Source organism: Panthera onca, chromosome D2 (assembly GCF_046562875.1).
Source record: "Panthera onca isolate mPanOnc1 chromosome D2, mPanOnc1 haplotype 2, whole genome shotgun sequence".
NCBI classification, from domain to species: domain Eukaryota; kingdom Metazoa; phylum Chordata; class Mammalia; order Carnivora; family Felidae; genus Panthera; species Panthera onca.
The window spans coordinates 64,035,766-64,046,662 of NC_138349.1; the positions used below are offsets into that span (position 1 = coordinate 64,035,766).

General features: G+C 43.5%; 1 protein-coding gene across 1 annotated transcript in view; it reads right to left on the bottom strand.

Moving 5' to 3' along the window:
• The window catches only part of ARID5B (AT-rich interaction domain 5B), a 180,178-nt gene extending 170,531 nt beyond the window's left edge, over positions 1 to 9,647 (bottom strand). Inside the window, exons 1-2 of the mRNA XM_060642665.3 lie at positions 9,252 to 9,647; positions 8,558 to 8,812 (exon numbers count right to left, since the gene is read on the bottom strand). Coding sequence (XP_060498648.2) covers positions 8,558 to 8,812; positions 9,252 to 9,272 — 276 coding nt within the window. The 5' untranslated portion in view covers positions 9,273 to 9,647. The remainder of the gene's footprint in view (positions 1 to 8,557; positions 8,813 to 9,251) is intronic.
• Positions 9,648 to 10,897: the final 1,250 nt, after the last annotated feature.

A 10,897-nucleotide genomic window follows, 5' to 3' on the forward strand; every position in this document is an offset into this window, starting at 1 on the left:
TTTATTTTCCAGCCTGCACAGTAGCTCAACATGCTTGAGGGTGTAGAAAGCAAAGCCTATTATTCTCAAAGACAAGAGTTTAATGTTTAGTGCCACTGATCAGGCTTGGAACTCAATGCTGGGGAGGAGGGGGGGTGTTCCACAGCCTGGGTGTGCTCCGAGTCACGAAAAAGGAAAGGTAAGGTGGGGGGAAAGATGTCCGTGGGGCCACTAGCTTGACTAGTAACACATGGCCTCTCCTCCATTTTCCTCACCCCGTGGGCCAAGAATGGAGACAGGGCTGTGAACTTGATGGTCACGTGGGTAAGGACATACACTACCGTGCATCTATTTATACAGCCACAGAGATTCTATAGAAAATTCATGTAATTAAACCACACGTCCTAGTCTGTGTGATAAATGTCAAATATCCATCTTTGACGCTGCTAACAGTGCATCTGATTTTAAAAGCAGAATTAATTTAGGCATGTGTGCTACAGATTGATGCCATTAGCATGATTCTAAAGCACCCTTTCAGTAATAATCATCATCTGCATGCTTGAAATGTGTTGTGGATACGGATGCTCACAGGCCAGGATGTGATCCGTGCTTCTGAAGGCCAAGGTCCGGGTTCTAATCTCCAGCGGGCCGGCAAAGATCACGGTGTGGCTGGAAAAAGCCATCCGTGCCTGTGCAAGGGCATGGGAGCAAATTTTTCGAGAAATGCAGGAAACCCACAACCACCTCTCTGAGAAGCCAATGAATCCTTCATCCAACAACCGATAAATTTGTTTGAAATTTCTTTAAAAGCCAAACCAAAGGGTAATCACAGGCTACAATATTATTCTGAGTGGAAGATGGCAAACATCCAACTACCCTGGCTATAATAAATGACACGCAAATACATTTGATTTGAGCAATTATATTCTGGATATCGGTTAAAACCAGACTTTGATAAATGGGCTTGCATCATGTATCACTAGATGCCGCTACGAACAATGGTATGCTTGATTCATAATTAATAACCAAGTATTTACATGTATGGACTCGTGTACTTCATAAAAATAACATTTCCTTAGTATGTGCCTGACACTCTAAATGTCAAGGGAGGTTTTAATTGCTTACAATTTTGACTCACCATCAAACACTGGCCTAGTTAAGACCATCAGTCTGAAAAACATGCTGGCTGGAAGTAGCTGCAACCACACTCAGGTGAGGAGGGACTGTTCCCCTCAAGTCCACTCTTTGCTCAGAGTGCCACCCCACAGCCCTGACTTTTTATGGGCTGAGGGCCGAAGGTTGGAAAAGTATTCAAATGGATAGAGATGCTGGCTCTTAGCCTCATCATCCAGTCCCAAATAGGCACCGATTTCTTTGGTGAGTACGCCTCAAGAAAATCCTGTACGCTGTTTCACATCCTCGGTGCAAGACAACCGTGGATTTTAGAAGAGAAATAAAAAGTGTGAGATGGGGTGCTGCAGCTGGCCTACATGTGAATGGCCGACAGTGGGTCCTCTGCCAGAAGACGCTGGGCCAAGCTTAAAGAAAGCAGGTGGTGGGAAAGGACATTTTAAATGACTTATATCATTCGGTTATTCAATAAATACTTAGTGAATAGCGCTGAATAAGGTGTGGGGACCCAGAGGTGAGTAAGGCCCAACCCTCAGTTCCTGAGAACCACCCTGGGGTGGGGAGGGGGGTGGGAGTGAGAGGCAAAGGGAAAGAACACAGATAAGCATCACAGAACATACACCTGCAAAGTACAGGGGAGGCTCAAACCTACCAAGGCCCCGTAAGAACCCTGAGGGCAGGGATTCTCGCCTATCTTGTTCACGGCTGTATCCCCAGGGCCTAGAACAGGCTCTGGCACAAAGTAGGTGCTCTATAAATAAGCACTGAGTGAATGAGACTTCGAAGATAAAGACAATACTTTCTAGTTTCCAGAAAGATCATGAAAGGCTATAAATAGTGACTTTAGTTAATCTCCACTTTAACTAAGAAGCACAGAAAGAGTCTCACAGCTTTTCTGTGACCCATGTCTGTCCAAGAGGGTAAACTATGAGCTCTTTCAGGGCTGAGGCCATTCTCCTTCATCTCTGTATCCCGTTGTTCAGCACATAGTAAACTTTCAATCAGCATCTGAGGAACTGAATAAATTCTTGTTCCAAAATCATGCAGATAGCGAGCCTTCCCTTGACCACATGTTGCATTTACTGTCAACACAATTCTCCGGGTTATAGAACATCTTTTGTTGTTTTTACCTTTTTAAAAACGTGTTGATCTCATCTCTCTACCAAGATTGATAAGCTTCTTGAGAAACAGGGTCACACCACGAACTGTTTGCAACCATCTCTGCACCTAGCAGAGCTCTAAGTACCTGGTCAGCATTCAACAAGTAGTTTTTGATTAACTCAAGACCGATGATACCAACATTTGCTGGAGTTAGGATCTTAACCATACGAAATATAACTCAGTATACATTCTACTGATTCTCAACTTTTAACATCATTAGACTCAATGCTAAAACAGAGATTTGTTTATGTAAATATTTTTGACATATTAATGTTAAATTATTTCTTAATATTTACTGGATCTTGCTCCAACCCAAGTAAGAAGGAGAAAAAAGTACACAATCACATTCCCTATTTCAGATCAACTCCACAGGCCAGGGGTCAGCAGACATTTTTGTAAAGGGCCAAATAGTAAATAATTTCCACTGTGCGGGCCATATGGTCACTGTCACAATTACTCGACTCTGCCACTGGAACCTGAGAGCAGCTATAAACAATGCGTAAACAAATGAGTTTGACTATGTTCCAATAAAACTTTATTTACAAAAACAGACAGTGGTTCAGACTTGGCCCTCCAGCCTTAGTTCGCTGATACTTGTCACAGTCCAATAAATTCTCTCCATATAATTCATTAGTTCTCACCCTAGTTCTAAAGGGCCAGCCAGTTAAGTTACTCCTTCTCATAGTTTACAATCATTTCTAAAAATAATAATAAATGGGGCGCCTGGATGGCGCAGTCGGTTAAGCGTCCGACTTCAGCCAGGTCACGATCTTGCGGTCCGTGAGTTCGAGCCCCGCATCAGGCTCTGGGCTGATGGCTCGGAGCCTGGAGCCTGTTTCTGATTCTGTGTCTCCCTCTCTCTCTGCCCCTCCCCCGTTCATGCTCTGTCTCTCTCTGTCCCAAAAATAAATAAAAAACGTTGAAAAAAAAATTAAAAAAAAAATTAAAAATAATAATAACTAATATAACTGCATCTATCCTTTGCTGAGCTCTTGTGTATTAAGTACTATGTTAGTTAGCAGGCCTTTCTCATTATTATTTCTAATTCTCTTGGCAAAGTAGAGATCATTAAGTCCATTTTACAGATGGAGAAACTAAGGCTCGGAAAAGTTAAAGAAATTGTCCAAGGCCAGTGAGGTCACTGAAGAGGTGTCAGAAATTTTTAAAAGCCAGCTCATGGGTACAGACCTGAGACTGAGTAGCCATCCAGCCCCTCCTGGACTTCAGAATGTGTCTGACCAACCTGAGATATGATACAATCAGGCAATCTTTGAAACAAATCCTGCTGATCCAGATGACAGACAGCATACCTCAATACTAACATGTAAATCTTCAAGGAGCTTTTTATCTTGGTGACATAGCTAAACCCATCACATGGATGAAAACCAACCTGATTTGGGGAGACCTGTATTCACTATCTGTACTAGTAAACTAACCTACGTGCCGTCTTCTCAGAGAGAAAACCTTTCTTTAGGAAGGTCTATGGTAGTCGTCTCAAACTTCAAGGAGAACAGTAATACGAATGTTAATGATAATAATAATGAGTCACCCATTACTTAAGATTCCATGTGCCAACTGTAAACACTTTATATGTATTAACTCATTTAATCTCTAAAATAATCCTCAGAAATAGGCACTATGTTTCCATTTTATAGATGAGAAAATTGAGGAACAGAGAGTTTAAAACTTGCCCAAGGTCACACAGCTAAATTTAGCAAGACTGTTCAAAATGCAGGATCCTTGACCCCAATTCCAGAGATTCTAATTGAGTTAATTTCAACAGGCATTTTGGAATATGAAATTTTGACAAGTTTTAATGAGGTAAGCACTTTTAGAAATCCTGACTACATGCTAGCCTCTGTAATGCCCAGATGTGCTAGATCCTGACTTCCTGACAGAATTGGCTTACTCATCCACACTCACAGTTGCAGGTGACCAGTAAAGCTTCTTGTAGAATCTAGCCCATGGTCAGGCTGGAATACAAGCTTGCACATCCACCTATTTTAAGGGGGTATATTGCCAATAGATTAAGCGCTTGGCACTTTGAAAATGAATGTAATCAGAAGTTACCCAGTAACAGAACCAATTACCCGCCTACTTTGCCATTTTCCTCCTCTGAAGAGATACTGGCTGAATGGCAATTGTGGGTAATTACTAAAGACACTTAACTCCTTGTATATGGCCCTGCTATTCACTTTCATAGTAATTTAAGACAGTATCATGATTAGGCCTGGGAACCTCCACACAGACATAAAAGTTATTCTGCTTATCATTTATAAATTAAGAATATCTAGCATAAAGTCCACCATAATCATTACTCTTTTCTATTTATGTAAGGACTACACAGTTAATGAAATACTTTTGTCCATACATATTCACAACAAGCCATAGACAGTCAGCCTTATTATTGTTCCCATTTCACTGCTAAAGAAACTAAGGCTCAGAGTGTTTATGACGGTTCAAGGTCAAACAAATAATAAGCTGCAGAATCAAGACACAACTCTGGGGTGCCCGGGTGGCTCAGTCGGTTAAGCATCCGACTTCGGCTCAGGTCACAATCTCACGGTTTGTGGGTTTGAGCCCCTTGTTGGGCTCTGTGCTGGCGGCTGAGAGCCTGGAGCCTGCTTCGGATTCTTTGTCTCCCTCTCTCTCTGCTCCTCCCCCACTCATGCTCTTTCTCTCAAAAATAAATAAACATTAAAAAAAAAAAAAAAAAGACATGACTCTGGACTGCTCTTCCTCAACACCAGAGGCCAGCTCTGGAAGTATGGGAAGGCAGCAGTGCATGTAAGTATGCAAGTCATTATCATAATCAGTACAACTAACAATAAATTGTCAATGGTGATGAATCATGGTACTAAAATGCAACTATTCTTGTTAGCTACCACTAGCTAGAATTAGCTGAACTTTATAAAATAAGAATGGTTCTTCTACCTAAAATCTAGGGACCTTTGGCAAAACTGATTGACTAGTCATGATTCTAAAATGAACAAGCACCTGCCCACAGTAGTACATACTTCTAGAATATAATATGATGCATTAAGCGGGGTGGGATTCAGTGGGAAGATAAACCAACCCTAAAATTTAGGAAGACCTAGGTCCTACTCTGGTGACCTTTGACAAACCACATAATCTCCCTAAGCCTCTGTCTCCATCTGTAAAATGGCATACAAAGTCCTGCCTTATCCAGCCTCTTCCAGTTATTGCAAGGATCAATAAAATATTCCCCAAAAAGGCCCTCTGCAGATCACAGCAAACCACACAGGGACGCTATTTCTAATCTCGCACAATGATAATTTTCCTGCTTTTAGAACTGACGTCTTTACATTTCAAGAAATCATAAATAGACAGAATGGTTCTCTTAAACCAAAAAAGCATACTGAGTCCTGGCTGTCCTTTTGAAATGGATGCTGATGTCAGCGCAATCAAGAAATTATTAACCTCCATTTGGTTACTTAAAATAAACTGTACTGGCTGATTAAATGTGCTGAACATTTTCTCCAAGTAACCGTGCACATTACCAAGAAACCTTTCTCGTTCGGTCACACTTTACAAATGGCAAATGCATCATTCAACACTATTTAAAATCAATAACAAAAATCATCTCACTGTATATAAACAAGTTAATGGAGTAAGTGAAAACAAAGCAAATTTCTTAATGAGAAGACCCTGTTGCCCCCTCTAGGTGCCTGCAGTAAATGCTGGTTTCTGTAGGCTCTCCTCCAGAGGAGACGGCTGCTGCTATTCAGCTAATGAATGACTAACTTAGGCCAGGGGGGAAATGACATCACCAGGGTGGAAAACCGATCTGCATTGGGAAACTTTCTACCTGCTTTACATTTGTCATAATTATTTTGCACAATGCAGCCTGCATTTGCATAATTTTGAGGCGTGTCATTATCTCAATTGAAAATTGTTTTAATATGGCTGAATAATTCACAATGACATCAGCCAAAGTCCTAATGAAATATACAAGTATAATCATACAGCTAATTACCAGCCGTGTTAGCATTAAAAAACAAATCATGCATAATATTAGACGATGTATATGCAGCTGAGGATTATAAATAGAGCCATCTCCCTCCCCAAACCCCCTAGAGTTTACTTTTAAATGGCAAGATTAATTTTCTTAGGTATGGCTCATATAGCAGTGACGAAATGTACAGATCATTACAACGGCTCACTTTCATTTCCCCTTAATGAACAATTTTTTAAAAATCGTGTGTTTAAAAGTACTGTATATCTATCCATTACCAGCAGTTCTAACAGATGCAAACTTGGGCTGTTATTGTTTTTATTCTTAAATCAGAATTCACCATTTAATTACACCAACAGAAATTAAAACTGGACCAAGTGGGGTCAACTTGGGGTCTTTAAAAGTATTTCAATTTCAATTAAAAAAAGAGAGAGAGTGTGTGTGACCACAAAATATCTCATAAAACACTGAATAATTTCCTTCTGGGTTTAGTCAGAAGTCTATTAGGCACCAGCTCTTTTCTGGATATTTAATCCTTCCCTTTTCCAGATCACAGGCCATGTTGAAGTAATAAATTTGAAAAGCAAATAATAAGAAATCAGGAGGGGGAGGGGAGGAAGACAGCTGCGCAGGAAAGTTGGGTCGGGGGAGGGGGCCGAGCTAGACCTCGGGAGGGGGAAGAGTTCAACCTGTTGGTAGGTTGCAGGATTTTTCACAGTATTTCCAAACAACACCTTTGTAAAATTGCAGGCAGACGTCGGGAAGTAAGAACGTTTAAAACCCAAAGCTGGCGGTGGAAGGCGGAGTGGGGGGGGGGGGGGGGGGAGGCGGCATTCGGGGAGGGGGGCGGGGCTTATTTCCGAAGAGGCAGATCCGAGGGCGAAGGTTTTGACGAACTCAGTAATTAACCGGCATAGACCACTGATGGGCAATTCGAGCCTGGGAGAGGGAGTGAACTGGCGATGCCAAAAGTAAAATCAACTCCATCAGACCAAGGGATTCTGGAAGGACTGGCAGGCAGTTCTACGCTCCGGGATGAGTTAAACGCGGAACCATTCATTTAACAAAAAGATCCTACACCTACCTCGAAAGCTCGAGGGCCTGGCACAGAGCTAGCTGCCCTCAAAAGTCTCAGTTTGAGCACCCTGCTCTCGCTTGGGAAACACAAAGCCTTGCCAGGCGGCCGCGCGCCCTCCCTCCCTACCGCACCGAGGGCACTGCCTCCCCAAAATAGTTCCCCCGGTGGGTATCGCGGCGCTGAGGTCGGTCAGCTGACGAGGGGAGCCCGCAGAACTGCGGTCACACATGAAATGACAGAGCCGAAGGGAGGCGGCCGCCCCGGCGCCCGGTGACAGCAGCTCACCTCGGGCGTCCTCCCGGGAGCGCGGCTAGCGCCCCCGCGGCCGCCCAGAAACGTGCCGGCGAAGCTCGGTCCCTCCCCACCCTTCCCGGGAGCGCCGTCTGGGCACGGAGGCCGCGGGACCCGCGGGGCCAGTGGGCGAGCACACACCCCTCTGCCCTTCCCTCCCCCGTCCCGGTCCCACACATCCCAGAAGATCGCGCTGGAAGACGTCCACTTTGCGTGGAGTAATTGAAAACTAGAACATCAAATGGCTTGTCCGAGGAGGAGGGGGGTGGGGGCGAGAGATAGTTGTTAATGCTTAACGTGTTTGTGCCGGTTACACGACCGCTTTGAAATCCGCCCGGGCAGATCTGCAAGTTATTTGAATGTATTATTCCAGTACCTGTCATTTATCACTTTATTCAACACGTCTTTGCCAACTCAATAGCTTTTGATCTCACTCTGCCTCCATTTCGTAATTTCCGCCCTCTTAAACATATCAAATACTTACTTTAAAAAAAAAAAGTGAACAATATCTAAACCCACCGAAAGAAATCCACCCAGCCCCGACCGAGCCAGACGCGAAGGTAAAATTTTCAAAAGGCAAAAAATATAAAAAAGCATGTGATGTTCAAGCGGCAGTAGCAAGAGAGAGAACGATCACACACACACACACACACACACACACACACACACACACACATCCTTGAACAAAACCCTTCTCGAACAAGTTATTTGATCTTGACTAAAATCAGCAGTTGGATCCTCTTTGTAAAGCTGACAGCCAAACTCTGACAATGGCAAAATACTCGAGCCCCAGCTAGTGGCGCTACCCCTTTAAAAAAGGAGTCGATCCTGCTCGCCTGCAGAAGTGAATACAGTATTTTCAAGCTTGCCCTGTAATAAGCATTACTAGGGGAGGGGGGGGGATAATAAAGAAAGAAGAGAGGGAGATATAAGTTTACCACCTCGCCATGGTCGCTATTTCTGCCCTGGGGAGTGTCTTCTGGGAGGAAATAAAGTTTAGAGCTGGATAAAAGTTGCCGGCTGGTCCTCTCTTCCCACAACAGCTGGAGCTCCGCTATGCAAATCGGATCCTTTGGCGTACATCTTACAAAGAAAAAGTCGCCAAGGGACAAAATTCTTGGTTTGCCTTCAAGGTGGAATTGAAAAGCCTTGTAGAAAATGTAAGGTCCGTGCAAGCCACACGGTGAGCCGACCCACTGCAGGGGAAAAAAAGCACCAAATAAATAACGTAGCCATCAGAGCACAAACATCTATTCCCAGACACATTTACACACAGACATCCACACTCTTAATACAGAAGAGCCAACAGATATAAAGCTGGGTGGAAAAATAATAGAGCCCACAAATTTTCTGCCTCCCTTAAAAATAAAAAAAATAAATAAAATAAAAAACTCCGGGCACCCCCACCGCCACCTCTCCCTACTTCTCCATCTGAGGCGGTAAAATTACATTATGTATGTATGATCAGTGCAGGGATTTTTTTAAACAATAAAAATGATTTGGGGGGATGCAGAGGGTAAAAGTTTGGTGAAAAGTTTGTGGGGGGTGTGGGTGGGTGCAGAGGTGTGGGTGAGTTGGGGGGCTGGGGGGTGCCGGGGGGTGCCGGGATCGGAGGAGCGGAGGAGAGCGAAATACCTGGAGTGAGTTGGGCTCCATCTCGACGTTCTGAATTGATTGAACTCAACATTCTCTCCAAACTTGTTGGCTTGAATGGATTGCATCAGGTCCTGGCAGGGAAAAACATTCTCTGCCTTAAGCTGGCGTAATGTCTCAATATAAAACTGAGCTCTTGCCTCCCCTTCGACACCAAAATGATTGAAAATATGTCCTAATATTTCTCTGACGACTCAATTTTCAGCTCCTGTCAAAACTGTGTAGGTTTCCTTCCAAATGTGGGATGATCAAATTCATAATCGGAAGTAAGGTTCTGTCCGATCTCGGCGGGAAGCGGATGGATCAAGGCAAAAAACATATAGGAAGGTTTGTAAAAATAAAATCCACCCTAAAACTGTGTGAAGATGAGATCTCCCTCTTCCCAATCTCCCTTGTCTAGGGGTGTCGTCTAGTGAGATTTTTGGAGGAGACGAGAGCTCGCGAGCTCCGCTTTGCATCTGACAGGACCTGCTTGTATATGTCTAATATAAAGAACATTTCCTGCAGAGATTCCGGGGCGCTGCTCCTCTTTCTAATGCTCCTTAGCAGATTTGCTGTTATTAGACATGTAGATTTGTTTGATAGTTAAATTACGCTTCCTCACTGCCATGTTTTCGAGAACTAATCTGTTAAATTATCTTTTGATGCCTATTTACATGGAAGGGAAAAGTGGGTTATCGATTATATAAACATATAAATATTAATGCATTTGTTCGCTTCGCAAAAAAAAAAAAAATACTCAGCGGAAAAAAAACCCCAGAAAGACAAGTGAGCAATGCACAAACATCTCAGGATTTTGCAAACAATATTGAACGGACAGCGACTGCATTTAGGGACTGGAACAATAAACGATGCATGATAAATCAATAAATGCGAGCAGCGAGTCTGCTCGGAATATGAATTCAGGCTCCCGGTTCTGCGTGTGCATTCTTTAATTTTGAAGTATATACACTACTACGTGTTTACAATGCTGATGGACGCCAAGGGCGCTCTCAAATGATAATGTGTTTATATAACCCAGCGCTACAGGAATAATATACCGACTCCTACCCCACCCCCATCCCCTCCCCCGCCAAAAAAGGGAGGGGAGCTTCCTCAATAATAGTTTGAAACTGAAAAAATCCATTTGCAAACTAGTTAAATACAACCAGAAATTAAGCTGTTGAAAACCGGGGGCATGAACCGTAAGACAATAAAGGTTTTAAATGTGTATATTTATTGTTCTGGAGCCCTGGAGCATTGCGAGGTTTGCATGCACGGCTATTATGCAAACACAGAGAAACTTAAGAGCGACAGAACAAGGAACAGGCAGAGACTGCAAAGCCCTCGCTCGCTCCGACCCAGCTGCCCGTCCTCCGCCAGGCTAGATTGCATTTTCGCAGTGTTGATGTAAAATGGTGTACTCGCTTCCCCCACGCTCCCCACCCCCTTCCCCGCTCTCCTCCCACTCCTTCCAGTGCCTCCCGCCCCCCCTTCCCCGATTTTATTATATTGGCACCAATCTTTCTAAAGTGGGTCTGGCATGCTAAAAAAGTAAACATGTACTATATGGGGAATAAGGTCTGTATAGTATGACAGTTGAAACTTGATCTGTGATAAAATTACAGGATGTTGAAATTACTAGTAAG